This window comes from Nomascus leucogenys, chromosome 6, assembly GCF_006542625.1.
Source record: "Nomascus leucogenys isolate Asia chromosome 6, Asia_NLE_v1, whole genome shotgun sequence".
Classification (NCBI taxonomy): domain Eukaryota; kingdom Metazoa; phylum Chordata; class Mammalia; order Primates; family Hylobatidae; genus Nomascus; species Nomascus leucogenys.
In genome coordinates, this window is record NC_044386.1 from 60,314,122 (window position 1) to 60,332,495 (window position 18,374).

Below are 18,374 nucleotides of genomic sequence, written 5' to 3' on the forward strand. Positions count from 1 at the left end.
ACTCCGTATTACTTGGTAGTCATACCTCCTTAATTAGTGTTATTTTCGTTATCAGGTAAAATAACTAGAGCATGGATTAATTGTTCTATAATAAAAGCTTGGGATGGAGCCAAGCAGAGTACTTTTACATTTATACATGTATCAAGATGAATTATTTGCTGTTCTCTTAAGGGAGTTTTGTTGTATTTTAAAAACCAATTTCTTTGAAATCTTTTGGAGTGGGTGGGTACATGTTAGGTCTCACTTTGAAAAAGTGAAATTTAAAGTTTGTTTTTTTTTTTTTTTATAGTCTCACTCTGTTATGCAGGCTGGAGTACAGTGGTGCATTCATGACTCACTGAAGTCTCAACCTCCTGGGCTCAAACCATCCTCCCTCCTCAGCCTCCCAAGTAGCTGGGTTTACAGGTGCATGCCACTACACCCAGCTAATTTTTAAATTTTTTTGTAGAGACAAGGTCTCGCTATGTTACTCAGGCTGGTCTTGAACTCTTGGGCTCAAGCCCTCCTGCCTCACCTCCCAAAGTGCTGGGATTACAAGCTTCAGCCACTGCTCCTGGCCAAAAGTATTTTTTAGCATTCTTTTTTCTTTATATTACCAAGACTGACAATTTACAAACTATGAAATTCACATAATTTAAATAAAATATACAGTTCAGTATATTTTGGATATATTTTTGGTAGATTTACAGAATTGTGCAACTATCGCCACAATGGGAATTTGGAACATTTTTCTTTTTTTTTTTTTTTTTCCTTTTTCTTTCCCTCTCTCTCACTCTCTTGTTCTGTGTGTGTGTGTGTGCGTGTGTGTGTGTGTGTGTATGTGTGTGTGTGTGGTTTTTTTTTTTTTTTGAGACAGGGTCTTACTCCAGGCTGGAGTGTAGTGGCACAATGATAGCTCACTGTAGCCTTGACTTCCTGGGCTCAAGCAATCCTCTCGCCTCAGCCTCTTGAGTAGCTGGCACTACAGGCACGCATCACCATACTTGGCTAATTTTTTAATTTTTTGTAGAGACATGGTCCTGCTATGTTGCCCAGGCTGGTCTCAAACTCCTGGGCTCAAGGGATCCACCCACTTCAGCCTCCTGAATGTTGGGATTATAGGTGAGAGCCACTGTGTCTAGCTTATCTTTTTTATTATTCTAGTGGGTATGAAGTAGTATGTTGCTTTAATTTTAATTTATTGATATTTAGCATTTTTTCATGTGTCTATTAGCTAGTCATACATCTTTGTTGGTAAAATGTCTGTTCAAAATCTTTTGCCCATTTTTAAATTGGGTTATTTATCTTATAGAGTTGTAAGTTTTATGTGTACACACTGACAACTGTGTAAAAAAAAAGAGTTGTTTATGTGGATACAAGACCTTTATCAGATAGATGATTTGCAAGTATCTTCTAGTGTGTGGCTTGTCTTCATTTTCTTTTTCTTTTTTTTGTCACCCAGGCTGGAGTGCAGTTGCAAGATCATGGCTCACTGTAGCCTCAAACTCCTGGGCTGTAAGTGATCCTCCCACTTCAGCCTCCCAAATAGTTTGTCCAGAGGCCTGTGCCACCATGCCCAGCTAATTTTAAATTCTTTTGAAGAGATGAGATCTCACTGTGTTGCCCAGGTTGATCTTGTCTTCCTGGGCTCAAGTGATCCTCCCACCACTTCGGTCTCCCAGAGTGTTGGGATTACAGGCATGAGCCACTGTGCCTAGTTTGTCTTCATTTTCTTAATGATATATTTTAAAGTGTAAACATTTTTAATTTGCATGGTCTAATTTTTGATCTTTTGTGCTTTTGATTGCATATCTAGAATTTTTTATGGTCAGTCATGAAGATTTTCTCCTGGTTTTTCTAGAAGTTACACTGTTTTAGATAGAAAGGTTATATTAGAAAACTGTAAAAAAAAAAAAAAAAGAGAAGACAACTCAGATATATGATTACCTTTAAAGCTTATCACTTAGTTGGCCAGGCGTGGTGGCTCACGCCTATAATCCCTGCACTTTGGGAGGCCGAGGCAGGCGGATCACAAGGTCAGGAGATCAAGACCATTCTGGCTAACATGGTGAAACCCCTTCCTACTAAAAATACAAAAAACAAAAAAACTTATCATTTAGTTTTTTGTTGTTGTTGTTGTTGTTTTTTGAGATGGGGTTTTCCTCTCGTTGCCCAGGCTGGAGTGCAGTGGCACAGTCTTGGCTCACTGCAACTTCTGCCTCCCAGGTTCAAGCGATTCTCCTGCCTCAGTCTGCTGAGTAGGTGGAATTACAGATGCCTGCCACCACGCCCAGCTAATGTTTGTATTTTTCGTATTTTTGTATTTTAGGCTGGGCACAGTGGCTCACGCCTGTAATCGTAGCACTTTGGGAGGTTGGGACTGGTAGATCACCTGAGGTCAAGAGTTCCAGACCAGCCTGGCCAACATGGTGAAACCCCATCTCTACTAAAAATAAAACAAATTAGCCAGGCGTGGTGGCGGACGCCTGTAATCCCAGCTACTTGGGAGCCTGAGGCAGGAGAATCACTTGAACCTGTGAGGCAGAGGTTGCAGTGAGCTAAGATCACCCCACTGCAAGAGCGAAACTCCGTCTGAAAAAAAATAACAATAATTTATGGTTTATTGAGTATTTACGTCATTTGGTGGGCTTATTAGTGTAAATTATGTCATTATTTAATCCTCGTGTAACCTTTTAAGTATTTAGAGATAACCAGGTATAAGGCAGATGTTACTGTTTGAAAGTGGTGGGAGAAGGCTGGGCATGGTGGCTCAAGCCTGTAATCCCAGCACTTTGGGAGGCCGAGGCGGGTGGATTGCTTGAGGTCAGGAGTTGAAGACCAGCCTGACCAACATGGTGAAACCCCGTCTCCATTAAAAATACAAAAATCAGCTGGGCATGGTGGTGGGCGCCTGTAATCCTAGCTACTCAGGAGGCTGAGGCAGGAGAATTGCTTGAATTGCCTGGGTGACAGAGTGAGACTCCGTCTCAAAAAACAAAAACAAACAAGAAAGTGGTGGGAGAAGCGTTGTTATACTGATTGTGTGATTGTGTCTCTAGTGAAGATGTTCTGACCCTAATGTTGTCTTTAACAATGTAAGGTAGCAAAGAGAATGCTTAGGCTATACCCGTGTTTCTCACCCTCACTTTTATTCTTTTTGCTCCAATTTTCTAAATTTAAATTTTACTCATTATGGCATTTTTACAAAGGATAGTAAAATACTCTGCCAGTACGTCTATTCTCTTATAAATAAGATACCTTACATACATGTATGAATATGAATTCAAAATGAAGAGGGCAGCACCTATTTTGAAGGTGATGCTGAGAACGAGTGCTCCTCTAGTACTTTCCTTTCTGAGGTGCACAACAGCGAGCTTGGGGTGTAGATTTGGATAGTTGTTTATTCATAGTTTTGGGTAATTTTTTGTTGAAAGGGATAAAGGAAGTGGGTATACGTTTTAAGATACTGTTTTGAAAAAGTATAGTATGAATTTTCATTGTGAAATGTAACTGTGTTGCTATACTTTTATATTCTTTATATCCTTTTAACTTCTGCCTTTGCTTTAGGAGGCAGTGTCTAACAAGAGCTTTATCATGATCTTTCTGCAGACTCCTGTCTTCTCAGTGTCTTGTGTTCTGGAAGGTCTGATTTCTCTTCATATTGGGAACAAGCAGGCAAGAGAAAGGGAGAATGGATAGTAATTTCATCTTTCACTTCTTATCTCTGTTCTGCAGCCGTGCAGTCGGAGGTCCTTGTGCATGAAGACAAATTTGTTCTATGGCCTCGGAGTTGGGTGCCAGGGATGATGGAGGCTGCACTGAGCTGGCAAAGCCCCTCTATCTTCAGTACTTGGAGAGGGCCCTCCGGTTGGACCATTTTCTGCGACAAACGTCAGCCATCTTCAATAGGAATATTTCTAGGTATGTTATTGTATCTTTGCAATATGTTTTTCCAAATTCCTGATTTCCATTATCCTTACAGATTTTATAGGATTAAAGTATCTTATGATTTTTGTTTGATATTTTCTTTTGCCTCTTTCAGATAAAAACAGTCAATTTATATTCTGTAAAGTGTCTAGTTCTAACTTTAAATTATATTTTATTGGGTCAGCTGTAATTGTGGACTCATTCTTCAATTTATAGTGATGACAGTGAAGATGGACTGGATGACAGTAATCCCTTATTGCCCCAGTCTGGGGATCCCTTAATACAAGTTAAGGAAGAACCTCCAAATTCATTGCTTGGTGAAACTTCTGGAGCAGGCAGTTCTGGAATGTTAAACACATATTCTCTGAATGGAGTTCTACAGTCAGGTCAGTGTGGTGTGACATCCCCCTTTGGACTATTGTTATCTTGGGGCAGTCATCCTTTAATTTTTTTATTCTTTGTGTTTCTTTATACAGAATCAAAATGTGATAAGGGGAATTTATATAATTTCTCTAAGCTGAAGAAAAGCAGAAAGTGGCTAAAGGTAAGAGATAAAGCAGGATGTTTACAATGCAGATAGTCTGCTAAAGTTACTAATAGATGGGAAAGTTATCAACTCATTTTGGCAGATTGACTGAGTTTTTCAAATATGATTCTTTTATAGTGGATGTGGTTTTTTGAAGAGATTATTGAGAAAATCTGGAAGATTCAGTGAAGTCATTTAGCAAACATGAATTGAGTACAGGTTGAGTATTGCCAATCTGAAATGCTTGAGACCAAATGTGTTTCAGATTTTGTTTTTGAGACGACGTTTCACTCTTGTTGCCCAAGCTGGAGTGCAATGGCATGATCTCAGCTCACTGCAACCTCCGCCTCCTGGGTTCAAGCGATTCTCCTGCCTCAGCCTCCTGAGTAGCTGGGATTACAGGCACGTGCCACCACGCCCAGCTAATTTTTTTGTATTTTTAGTAGAAATGAGGTTTCACCATGTTAGCTAGGTTGGTCTCAAACTCCTGACCTCAGGTGATCCGCCTGCCTCAGCCTCCCAAAGTGCTGGGATTATAGGCGTGAGCTCCCAGCCTCAGATTTTTTTTTTTTTTTTTTTGAATATTTGCAGTACAAAATGAGATATCTTAGAGATGGGACCCAAGTTAATAAACACCAAATTCATTTATGTTTTATATACACCTTAACATAGCCTGAAGGTAATTATATTTTTCCCTTGGGGATGCTGAATAAACTGTTTTATATACCTGTGTTTTGACTGTGACCTCTCACATGAGGTCAGGTGTGGAATTTGCCACTTGTGGCATCTTATTGGTGCTCAAAACCTTTGAGATTTTGGAGTATTTTGGGTTTTTGGAATAGGGATGCTCAACCTGTTATAACGTACTGAGGGGAAAGAGGAAGTACAAAAATTTATCAGATGAAGTCTTTGCACTCATTGGGTCACATAATCAGGAATATTAATTCCGTAAGTTCCATAATTTATATTAATTCCATAACTTCCATTAGTTCCTGAGTAGTTTATTCATTTAACAGATGTTGATTTAGTGCATCCATGTGCATGTGCCAGGTACTATTATGGTTGGGCAAGTTTCCTGCCCAATGGTGCTTACATTCTAAAGGAGGCAGGCAGTTAGTAAGCCTGTGAACTTGTAAATAAACATGGCTTCTTTAAAGACATAACATTTCAACTGATTCTGAATGATCACAGAGAACCATGTTATATCTAGGGTAACGGCATTTCGGTCAGAAGGAACAACTACAAAAGTCCTGAGAAAAGAAACAACTTAGTATGTTTGGCGAAAAAAGAAGTCTAGTATGGCTAGAGCACAGTGAATGAGGAGGATGGTGGAAGATGAAGTTACAAGACTGTGATCACACAGGCTTTGTCTATGTTAAGGAATTTGTGTTTTACTGTCGTTGTAGTCATAAGCCATTGGAGTGTAGTCATAAGCCATTTACACTCTTAGAAGATTACTGTCAGTGGCCAAACTGAATTAAGGATAGTATTTCTTTTATTGAAACTAATTATTTCTCTTTTATACTTTTCCTATGAAGTACTCAAAAGCAATTAAAACCCTTCATTATTATCACTAGGTCCTTCAAAAGGCTCATGTGTAAAAGGTCCGATTTGGTCAATATCAGTTGCGCTTTAGGCTGTTGGAAATGCAGAAATTGTTATGTTTAGCTGTCATATTTTGAAAAATTGAGTTATAATTCATTGTCATAAAATTCACCTTTTCATTTTATTTTATTTTTATTTATTTATTTTCGAGACAGGGTCTCACTTTTTCACCCTGGCTGGAGTGCGGTGGCACAATCTCAGCTTAGTGCAGCTTCGACCTCCTGGGTTCTAGTGATCCTCCAGCCTCACCCCTGTGAAGTAGGACTACAGGCCCGCACCACCACGTTCAACTAATTTTTGGGGGTTTCGCCATGTTGCCCAGGCTGGTGTCGAACTCCTGAGCTCAAGCAATCTGCCTGCCTCAGCCTCTCAAAGTGCTGGGATTACAGGTGTGAGCCACCGTGCCTAGCCAAATTCACCCTTTTACAGGTTAAAACTTAGTCGTTTTTCATGTATTTACAAAGTTGTATACCCATGATTACAATGTAATCTCAGAAAATTTTTAACATTCTGAAATGAACCCTGTACCCGTTAGCAGTCACTCTCCATTTTCTTTTTTTCTTTTTTGTTTTTTGAGACGGAGCCTTGCTCTGTCGCCCAGGCTGTAGTGTAGTGGCGCGATCTCAGCTCACTGCAACCTCTGCCTCCTGGGTTTAAGCGATTCTCCTGCCTCAGCCTCCTGAGTAGCTGGAACTACAGGCGCTTGCCACCACTCCTGGCTAATTTTTGTATTTTTAGTAGAGACAGGGTTTCACCGTGTTGGCCAGGCTATTCTCAAACTCCTGACCTTGTGATCCCCCCGCCTCGGCCTTCCGAAGTGCTGGGATTACAGACGTGAGCCACTGAGCCCGGCCAGCAGTACTCTCCATTTTCTATTTCCTCTGTCCTTTGGCAGCCACTAATCTGCTTTTTGTCTGTGTTGATGTGCCTCTTCTGGAATTTTTGTTTTTGTTTTCTTTTTAAGAGACAGGCTCTTGCACTGTTTCCTAGGTTGGAGTGCAGTGGTGCAGCCATAGCTCACTGCACCCTCGAACTCCTGGGGTCAAGCAGTCCTTCCTCCTCTGTCTCCCAAGTAGCTGGGACTATAGGCACATGCCTTTTTCTGTAGAGAAGAGATCTTATTAGGTTGCCCAAGCTGGTCTCGAACTCCTGGCCTCAAGCAGTCCTCCTGCCTGGGCCTGCCAAAGTGTTGGGATTACAGGTGTGAGCCACCACTCCCAGCCTAGACATTTCATATAAATTGAATCCTAGGATAACGTGACCTTTTATGACTGACTTCTTTAATTTAGCATAATGTTTTCAAGGTTCTTCATATTGTAGCCCCTACTAACGTGTTATTCCTTTTCATGGCTGAATTACATCTCATTATCTGGATATTCCACATTTTATTTATCCATTTATCAATAAATAGGTATTTGGGATATTTCTCCTTTTGGGCCATTACAGCTTGCTTTCTATATTTTTTTATACCCTATAGGTAGTTGTTTTTTTTGCCTTCCTGTTTGGCATGTATGTATAGTTTATATGTATATGATATTTATGTATTGCTTATACTTTTGTAAGTATTCAGAGGAATTTTTAGCCTTGTTGCTGATAACATGTCCCATGTTTTATTGCATTTTAATTTGTATTCCCTAAGTTTAATTAGTATTCTTAATGTTTTTCAGTTGAATTTGTAAAGCATATCATAAAGGGAACTGGAGTGACTATCTTCCTGCTGTTTTTGTCATTGTTTTGGATCTGGGAAAAAATGCTTGGATTATAAATGGGATTGCTTCACAGCAAAAGATACATTTCTATTTTCACCCTTTTCAGAGCATTCTGCTAAGTGATGAATCCAGCGAGGCTGATTCTCAGAGTGAAGATGGTGATGAAGAAGAACTCAATCTTAGCAGAGAAGAACTTCACAACATGCTTCGACTACACAAATATAAGAAACTTCATCAAAATAAGTATAGTAAAGACAAGGAGGTAAGAGTTTCAGGAGAAACACTTCAAACTGAGTATTCACCCTCTGCTTTATAGTCATTAAAGATACATCATTTTGGCTGAGCATGGTGGCTCACACCTATAATCCCAGCACTTTGGGAGGTCGAGGTGGGTGGATCATGAGGTCAAGAAATTGAAACCATCCCGGCCAACATGGTGAAACCCCCTGTCTACTAAAAATACAAAAATTAGCTGGGTGTGGTGGCGTGCGCCTGTAGTCCCAGCTACTCAGGAGGCTGAGGTAGGAGAATTGCTTGAACCCAGAGGCAGAGGTTGCAGTGAGTCGAGATCAAGCCACTGCACTCCAGCCTGGGGACAGAGCGAGACTCCGTCTCAAAAAAAAAAAACAGATACATCATTTTATGGAGCTGGAAATCATTATCCTCAGCAGGGAGTGTAAGTGGGAGCAGAACAATGAGAACACATGGACACAGGGAGGGGAACAAGACACTGGGGCCTGGGCAGGTGGGTGCAGGAGGAGGGAGAGCATCAGGAAAAATAGCTAGTGCTTGCTGGGCTTAATACTTAGGTGATGGGTTGATAGGTGCAGCAAACCACATGGCACATGTTTACCCGTGTAGCAAACCTGCACATCTTGCACATGTACCCTGGAACTTAAAAGAAAATTCCTGACTGGGTGCGGTGGCTCACGCCTGTAATCCCAGCACTTTGGGAGGCTGAAGTGGGCAGATCACTTGAGGTCAGGAGTTGGAGCCCAGCCCAGCCAACTTGGTGAAACTCCATCTCTACTAAAAATACAAAAAGTTGGCCGGGCGCAGTGACTCACGCCTGTAATCCCAGCACTTTGGGAGGCCCAGGCGGGTGAATCATCTGAGGTCAGGAGTTCGAGACCAGCCTGACAAACATGGGGAAACCCTGTCTCTACTAAAAGTACAAAATTAGCTGGGCGCGGTGGTGCATGCCTGTAATCCCAGCTACTCAGGAGGCTGAGGCAGGAGAATCGCTTGAACCCAGGAGGTGGAGGTTGCAGTGAGCCGAGATTGTGCCACTGCACTCTTGGCTGGGTGACAGAGCAAGACTTCATCTCAAAAAAAAAAAAAAAAAAAATTTTCTAAAATTCTCTGGAATCAATGAAATTGAACTACTAATACTTCAGATGTACTGGACTAAAAGATATGTTCTTCAAAAAAAAAGATACATCATTTTAACTTTAGGTAGCAGTGGAACAGCTTTATTGAGATGTAATTCACATAACAAAACTTCAGCCTTATATAGTGTGCAATTCAGTGTTTTTTTAATATATTCATAGCTGGGTTACTATCATTACTGCCTAATTCCTGAACATTTACATCACCTCATAAAGAAATTGCATGCCTTGCGAGTTAATGGGTGCAGGAAATCAACATGGCACATGGATACATATGTAACAAACCTGCACATTGTGCACATGTACCCTATAACCTAAAGTATAATAAAAAAAAAAAAAAAAAGAAATTGCATGCCTCTTAGCTGTTGCCCCTCATTCTATCTGTCCCTCAGTCCAGGCAACCACCAGTCCACTCTGTTCCTTTTTTCTTTTTTTTGGACAGAGTCTCGCTCTGTTGCCCAGGCTGGAGTGCAGTGGCGCGATCTTGGCTCACTGCATCCTCTGCCTCCCAGGGTCAAGCGATTCTCCTGCTCAGCCTGCCGAGTAGCTGGGATTACAGGCGTGCGCCACCACACCCGGCTTTTTTTTTTTTTTTTTTTGCATTTTTAGTAAAGACGGGTTTTCACCATGTTGGCCAGGTCGGTCTCGAACTCCTGACCTCAGGTTATCCTCCTGCCTTAGCCTACCAAAGTGCTGGGATTACAGGCGTGAGCCACCATCCCCAGCCCAATCCGCTCTGTTTCTATAAATGTGCCCATTCTAGACATTTCATACAAATGGAATCATGCAACATGTTGCTGTGTCCAGCTTCTCTCACTTAATGTCATATTTTCAAGATTGATTAATGTAGCATGTGTCAGCATTTCATTTCTTTTTTTGCAAATATTTGTTGTATTTATACCTTATTTTATATATGCATTATCCAGTTCATGAACTATGATTAGCATATTTCTACTTTTTGGCTATTTTGAATAATGATGATAGGAAGATTTGTGTGGATGTGTTTTTATTTCTCTTCATTATATACTTAACAGAGAAATTGCTGGGTCATATGGAAACTCCTTGTTTAGCCTTTTGAGGAATTGCCAGAATGCTTACATTCTAGTGTTGCTTATTCATGCAGTTGCTCTTTGGGAGTAGTGTTTCTGTCTTAGAAAGCTCTTCATACACTAACAATAAAATGATGATAGTTTTGAGTGACAACTATTTGAACGCCGTTACCAAAGCCTTCTGACTCTTTCTTTCTTTTTTATTTTTTGAGATTGAGTTTCACTCTTGTTGCTCAGGCTCGAGTGCAATGGTGCAATCTCGGCTCACTGCCACCTCCGCCTTCTGAGTTCAAGCAATGCTCCTGCCTCAGTCTCCCAAGTAGCTGGGATTATAGGCATGCGCCACCACGCCCGGCTAGTTTTGTCTTTTTAGTAGAGATAGGGTTTTTCAGTGTTTGTCAGGCTGGTCTCAGACTCAGGTGATCCACCTGTCTCGGCCTCCCAAAGTGCTGGGATTACAGGGGTGAGCCACCCCGCCCAGCCGCCTTTTGACTATTTCTACAAGTGTGGAACGTTGTACATAATGAGCAGTAGTATATTTGAAGACGTAAGAATTTTCTAGCAATTAGTTAAGGTCCAAAGTTAGTTCAGAGAGATTGGAATAATATTCTGAACCTTATAAACCTGTAGAAGTGGTAAACACAGTATCTGACCATTTTGATGTAAAAAGTTCCTTCCTTCTTTCTTCTTTTTTTTTTTTTTTTTGAGACGGAGTCTCGCTCTTTCACCCAGGCTGGAGTGCAGTGGCGCGATCTCGGCTCACTGCAGCCTCCGCCCCCCAGGGTTCACGCCATTCTCCTACCTCAGCCTCCCTTGTAGCTGGGACTACAGGCGCCTGCCACCTCGCCCGGCTAATTTTTTGTATTTTTGGTGGAGACGGGGTTTCACCGTGTTAGCCAGGATGGTCTCGATCTCCTGACCTCGTGATCCGCCCGCCTCGGCCTCCCAAAGTGCTGGGATTACAGGCGTGAGCCACTGCGCCTGGCCAAGTTCCTTCCTTCTTAAACTCCAGCACTAAGGGACTTGGCGCTCCAAGTATTTGCTTGTTTTTTATGTTTATTTTTTATTTATTTTTATTTTATTTTTTGAGATGGAAGCTCTGTCACCCAGACTGAAATGCAGTGGCATGATCTTGGCTCACTGCAACCTCTGCCTCCTGGGTTCAGGCAATTCTCCTGTCTTAGTCTCCCAAGTAGCTGAGACTACAGAAACCCACCACCATGCCTGGCTAATTTTTTTTTTATTTTTAGTAGAGATGTGGTTTCATCATGTTGGCCAGGCTGGTCTTGACTTCCTGACCTCAAATAATTTGCCCACCTTGGCCTTCCGAAGTGCTGGTGTTACAGGCGTGAGCCATGGCGCCCAGCTGAGCCACCATGCCTGGCCTGCTTATATTTTAAATTCACGTAAAACATACATATAGGAAAGTTCTCAGACTTTAAGTGTACAGCTCAGTGCATGCTAATTTAATTTTGATTTTTAACAGAGGACATTGTAATAGTTCCCCATGTTAATCTTTCAGTCTTATTTCAGTCCTCGGACAATTTATTTGGCTATAATCCAGGAAAGAGATTTAAAAGTGGGCTACGTAATTTTAATTTATATTTATGCATTAGTAATATGTGAGACAAAATTAATATGAGATTTGGGGATTAAGTGAAATATTTGAAAGCATTTACTTATCACTTCCTGGATGGAAAGAGTTACATTATTCATATGTTAGAATTCTGGCAATGTAGGCACTATCTATAATAATAGCAGTCTCTCTTAGTGGGAGATGAAGAGAGGAAAGACTTGAAAGATTGAAGAATTGGGATGACTGGTGACTGTTTGAAGCAGACATATGACTAATAGAAAAGCAAGCATGAAGGGCCAGTTGCAGTGGCTCACACTTGTAATCCCAGCACTTTGGGAGGCTGAGGTGGGCTGACACCGAGATGGGCTGACCACAAGGTCAGGAGATCAAGACCATCCTGGCCAACGTGGTGAAACCCTGTCTCTACTAAAAATACAAAAATCAGCTGGGTGTGGTGGCGTGCGCTTATAATCCCAGCTACTTGGGAGGCTGAGGCACGAGAATCGCTTGAACCAAGGGGCGGAGGTTGCAGTGAGCCGAGATCACACTGCTGCACTCCAGCCTGGCGGCAGATCAAGACTGTGTCTCAAAAAAAAAAAAAAAAAAGAAAAGCAAGCATGAGGAACTGTTGGTAATAGAAATATGGTTTATTTCTTGGTGGTGAATTTCCAAGGGGAGACATTTCTGCAAGGAATTAATTTCATGTCTTAGTATATGTCAGGTTTAAGTAAGTATTCTGTAGAAATTCCGAAGCATGAAGAGTTTTGCTTTCTTAAATTATTTTCAGTGACCTGTTACGTGTATAGGAGTTGAACTCATTTTGTTTGAAGTTAAGGAAGTGATTCCCTTTGATAAACTAGATGTTACTGATCTCTTTGTGGGAAGAATACTGTATTTAGGAGCCATGATTTCCTCTGGCTTAGTTTTCTGTAGCAAAGATAATTTGAAAGCTGCACTATAGAAAACCGGCCCATCATGGTTTTTGCCTGCTTCAGTTGCAGCAATATCAGTACTACAGTGCAGGCCTGCTCTCCACATATGACCCTTTCTATGAGCAACAACGGCATCTACTTGGACCCAAGAAAAAGAAATTTAAGGAGGAAAAGAAACTTAAAGGTGAGCATGTTGAACTGCCTTCCACGTATATTCATTCTTAGTTTCAGAATTGCATGTGGCCTACTGGTGCATTTGGACTTTATATATAGTCCATATGTAGAAATTTGCTTTATCTGATAAACTCTCCTTTCTAATTAGTAGCAAGTACAATTTTCCCTTTGGTATCCATGGGTGATTGGATTCTGGACCCCTGGCAGATACCAAAATCCACAGATGCTCAAGTTCTTTATATAAAATGGTATAGTATTTGCATATGAGCTGTGCACATCCTCTCGTATACTTTAAGTCATCTCTGGATTATTTATAATACCTAATACAATGTAAATGCTATGTAAATACTTGTTACCCTATATTGTTTAGAGAATAATGACCAAAAACAGTTTGTACATATTCAGTACAGCTGCTACAACCATTCTTTTTTTTTTTTTCCTGAATATTTTTGATCCTCAGTTGTTTGAATCTATGATGTGAAGGATAGACTATATTATTAACCTTAATTCATATTTGGCTTATAGTCTTTAGTTCTAGAATTGGAAAGACAGATTCCTAGCTAAAGGTTTAGGCAAAATTAGTTTATTCCATTTTTCTTATACACACCCTACAAATATTGCAAATGTTCTGGGATAGGAAGTTGGTTATGCACAGAGAAGTAAGAAAAGTAACCCAAAGTGTTTGGAATAAGTTATCATTGTTGCTGTCTGAGGTGATTTAAAATAGATCACCTCCTGATGATCTTCTGTAGTGTTTGTTTGCATGTTTGCCAGGAAATGTCCTTTCCTCTCTTACCGAGCTCTCAGCAGCTGGATATCAGGAAGGAAACTGAAAGAGAAAGTTTTAAACTATCTTTGTGAGGCAAATTTTATTCCCCTGAAAGTATTAATTTCTTTTTTTTTTTTTTGAGATGGAGTCTCGCTCTGTCACCCAGGCTGGAGTGCAGTGGCACAATCTCAGCTCACTGCAACCTGCACCTCCTGAGTTCAAGCAATTCTCATGCCTCAGCCTCCCGAGTAGCTGGGATTACAGGTGCACGCCACTATACCTGGCTAATTTTTGTATTTTTAGTAGAGATGGGGTTTCACCATGTTGGCCAGGCTGGTCTTGAACTCCTGACCTCAGGTGATCGATCGCCTGCCTTGGCCTCTCAAAGTGCTGGGGTTACTGGCGTGAGCCATCGCACCTGGCTTGAAGGTATGAATTGTACTCAAAAAGGCTCCTTTTAGTCTTCCCTTCTTTCTCTATTATCTTTATTAGTGTTTTCTCACCCTCCACACCCTTCCTCCAACCTGAATTAAGGTTTTGTTTCATGTATTTTTGTCTTGCAAGTCTTAGTGACATATCAATATGTCTTTTTCTTTTATTTTTCTTTATCCACCTTATAGGTATACTTTTTTCTTATTTTCCCCACACTGCATAGACGTATAGCCACTTTATATTGCCACCAAGTAGAAATAAGTTTCCTTCCTTTGACTATTACTTGAGTCTGTGATACCTCAGACACTTCCTTACCTATTAGGTTCAAAAGAAATTTGGTTCTTGCCACACGCCTGTAGTCCCAGCTACTCGGGAGGCTGAGGCAGGAGAATTGCTCGAACCTGGGAGGTGGAGGTTGCAGTGAGCCGAGATTGCACCATTGCACTCCAGCCTGGGCGACAGGGCGAGACTCCGTCTCAGAAAAAAAATAAAAGAAATTTGGTTCTCGGGTTTTATTCTGTATTTCACTTTCTTATAAACAGAGTGAGTATCCAGTGTTCTTTTCCAGGTTAGTGAGGTATCAATCAGTATGTTTCTTCTTCTCTGTTATTTTTCTTCCTCAAGGAATGTTCATGGGTCTGAGTAGATAAAGGGATATGTGTTGTCAGTGTCAGGTGGAATAAGGAAAGAACCTTGCATGTTTTAAGTCGTGAGGTTGCTTTGTGACTATCTCCTGTGGAAGTGCAACCCTGTTGCATCTGTTTCTTTTGCAGCTAAGTTGAAAAAAGTGAAGAAAAAAAGACGAAGAGATGAAGAACTTTCCTCTGAAGAATCCCCTCGTCGCCATCACCACCAGACCAAAGTCTTTGCCAAGTTTTCTCACGATGCACCTCCCCCTGGCACTAAGAAAAAGCACTTATCCATTGAGCAGCTGAATGCTCGTCGCAGGAAAGTATGGCTCAGCATTGTGAAAAAGGAACTACCAAAGGTAAGTGAATGCCTCCAGGAGATGGAGATTGGGAGAATGTTTTCTCTCCCCACCCACTAAAGAGGAACTCTGAGAGCTAGATACTTTCAGAGATAGGAATTCCGCAAAGAAACTAATCTGTTGGAATCAAGAAAATGCTGAGTAGTACTCTTTCAGTTAACAGTTTCTTTTAGAATGTGGTCAGAATTCACAAGACAATTAGTTATTGTGTGATGCTCCTTGGCCAAAAAATTGGAGGACAACTTCTTCAAGGAAAGAATGCAGTTTTCCTAAATATAGCAATAGATACTTGGCAGCCAATTTATAGGTGATATTAGAAAACATTAAAAAGAGGCCAGGCATGGTAGGTCACACCTGTAATCCCAGCACTTTGGGAGGCTGAGGTGGGTGGATCGCTTGAGCCCAGGAGTTTGAGACCAGTCTGGACAACATGGTGAAACCCTATCTCTACAAAAACTACAAAAATGAACTGGGCATAGTGGCACATGTTTGTAGCCCTACCTATGCAAGTGGCTGAGGCAGGAGGATAGATTGAGCCCAGGAGGTTGAGGCTGCAGTGAGCTGAGATCGCACCACTGCACTCTAGTTTGTGTAACAGAATGTTTCACATAATAAATATTTATTTATTTTGTCTCAAAAATTAAATAAAAAGGAGTTGATATGTTTCTTAGAGAATTTACAAATGTTTGAATGTTGCTGAATAATCACAGGCACTAGAATAAAATGTGAACGAGTTAAAAGAAACATGTATAAGCATTTTTCCTCTTAATTCATTTGGTTTTGATAACATTTTATTTTCTTCTTCTTATTTTTGAGATGGAGTCTTGCTCTGTCGCCTGAGCTGGATTGCAGTGTCATCATCTCGACTCACTGCAACCTCTGCTTCCCAGGTTCAAACAATTCTCCTTTCTTAGCCTTCCAAGTAGCTGGGGCTACAGGCAGATGGCCACCATGCCCAGCTAATTTTTGTATTTTGGTAGAGATGGGGTTTCACCATGTTGGCCAGGCTGGTCTCGAACTCTTGACCCCAGGTGATCTGCCTGGCTCCGCCTCATAAAGTGCTGGGATTACAGATGTGCGCCACTGCGCCCAGCCAATAACATGTTGTTTTGATATAATTTCAAAATTAATAGTTGCAAGCCAGATGCTATACGCAGCTTTTTTTTTTTTTTTTTAAAGAAGTTGCAATTAATAGTCCAAGGAATGTCTGTTTACCCTTAAGTGAGATTCACCAGTTGTTTACATATTACTCTTAAGGATGAATTGAGTGCAATCCTGATAGGAACAGGATATTTCATTATAAATTGGATTTTTTTTAGAAACGGGATATTTTATGAATTGAGAAAAGTTGATACTAAAGTCTATGTGATGAAGTCAGAATGTAGGAGTAGCTGGGGAAGAATTGGAAAATCCCCGCTAAACATTAGAACACACTACAAAACCTCTACAGTTAAAAAAGTGTGGTACTGGCACATGAATAGGCAAATAGATGAGTGGAATAAGCTGGTGGACTTATAAATTAGTAGTGCTGAGACAACTGGGTTGCTGTTTTGAAAAAGATAAAACTAGATCTGCATCTTACACATATACTTCATATAGGTTAGTTTAAAAACGACAGTTTTTAAACTATAGAGGTTATAGTGTGTTTTAATTTTTTTTTTTTTGAGATGGAGTCTCGCTCTCTTACCCTGGCTGGAGTACAGTGGTGCAATCTTGGCTCACTGCAACCTCTGCCTCCTGGGTTCAAGCGATTCTCCCACTTCTGCCTCCCAAGTAGCTGAGTAGCTGGGACTACAGGTGCGCGCCATCACGCCCAGCTAATTTTTGTATTTTTAGTAGAGATGAGGTTTCGCCATGTTGGCCAGGCTGGTCTTGAACTCCTGACCTCAAGTGAGCTGCTCACCTCGGCTTTCCAAAGTGCTGGAATTATAGGTGTGAGCCACCATGCCCTGTTTTAATGTTTTGAGGATATTACCTTTGATCCCTTGGTATGGTGGTGTTTTGCTGCTGTAAAATTAAAGTTTTTTTTTCCATAGCAGTTAATAAGTATTTCTGGAGACATACTTTATGCTTGAGCATTCTTTTTTTTTTGAGACGGAGTCTCACTGTCGCCCAGGCTGGGGTGCGATCTCGGCTCACTGCAAGCTCCGCCTCCCAGGTTCACGCCATTCTCCTCCTTCAGCCGCCGGAGTAGCTGGGAGTACAGGCACCCGCCACGACACCCAGCTAATTTTTTTGTATTTTTAGTAGAGACAGGATTTCACCGTATTAGCACGCCATTCTCCTTCAGCCTCCGGAGTAGCTGGGACTACAGTCACCCGCCACGACACCTGGCTAATTTTTTTTGTATTTTTAGTAGAGACAGGATTTCACCGTATTAGCATGCCATTCTCCTCCTTCAGCCTCTGGAGTAGCTGGGACTACAGACACCCGCCACGACACCCGGCTAATTTTTTTTGTATTTTTAGTAGAGACAGGGTTTCACTGTATTAGCCAGGCTGGTCTCGATCTGACCTCATGATCTGTGCGCCTCGGCCTACCAAAGTGCTGGGATTGCAGACGTGAGCCACTGCACCCAGCCTGTGCTTGAGCATTCTTGATGGGAAAGTTATGGGAAAACCTGCTTAGTACCTGATGAAGAGGCCTCAGATGGTGTCCTTTCAATGAAAGAAATGATTTTTCATTTCTTTTTGAGATGGAATCTTGTTCTGTTGCCCAGGCTGGAGTGCAGTGGACTGATCTTGGTTTACTTCAGCATTGATCTCCCAGGCTCAAGCAGTCCTCGCACCTCAGCCTCCTGAGTACCTGGGGCTATAGGTGTGTGCCACCACACTGAGCTAATTCTGTTTATTTAATTTTTTTTTTTTTTTTGAGATGGAGTTTCGCTCTTGTCACCCAGGTTGGAGTACAATGGCACGATCTCGACTCACTGCAACCTCCACTTCCTGAATTCAAGCAATTCTCCTGCCTCAGCCTCCCGGGTAGCTGGGATTACAGGCGCCTGCCACCACACTCAGCTAATTTTTGTGTTTTTAGTAGAGACGGGGGTTTCACCATGTTGACCAGGCTGGTCTTGAAGTCCTGACCTCAGGTGATCCAACCACCTCGGCCTCCCAAAGTGCTGGGATTACAGGTGTGAGCCACCATGCCCGGCCCAATTCTGTTTATTTTTTATAGAGACGAGGTCTCACTGTGTTGCCCAGGCTAGTCTCAAACTCCTGGACTCAAGTGATCCTCCTGCCTCAACCTCCCAAGTGCCGGGATTGCAGGTGTAAGCCACTGTGCCTGGCCAAGAATGACCTTTTTTTTTGAGACGGAGT

The 18,374-nt window shown here is 41.5% G+C and overlaps 1 protein-coding gene across 2 annotated transcripts in view; it reads left to right on the forward strand.

Annotated features, from left to right (window-relative positions):
• Window positions 1-18,374, forward strand: part of INO80 (INO80 complex ATPase subunit) — a 139,151-nt gene that overhangs the window by 15,868 nt on the left and 104,909 nt on the right. For both annotated transcript variants that reach the window (XM_030814281.1, XM_030814280.1), the window contains exons 2-7: window positions 3,715-3,900; window positions 4,123-4,292; window positions 4,383-4,450; window positions 7,853-8,008; window positions 12,755-12,875; window positions 14,840-15,054. In XM_030814281.1, the coding sequence (XP_030670141.1) occupies window positions 3,758-3,900; window positions 4,123-4,292; window positions 4,383-4,450; window positions 7,853-8,008; window positions 12,755-12,875; window positions 14,840-15,054 (873 nt within the window). In that variant the 5' untranslated portion in view covers window positions 3,715-3,757. The remainder of the gene's footprint in view (window positions 1-3,714; window positions 3,901-4,122; window positions 4,293-4,382; window positions 4,451-7,852; window positions 8,009-12,754; window positions 12,876-14,839; window positions 15,055-18,374) is intronic.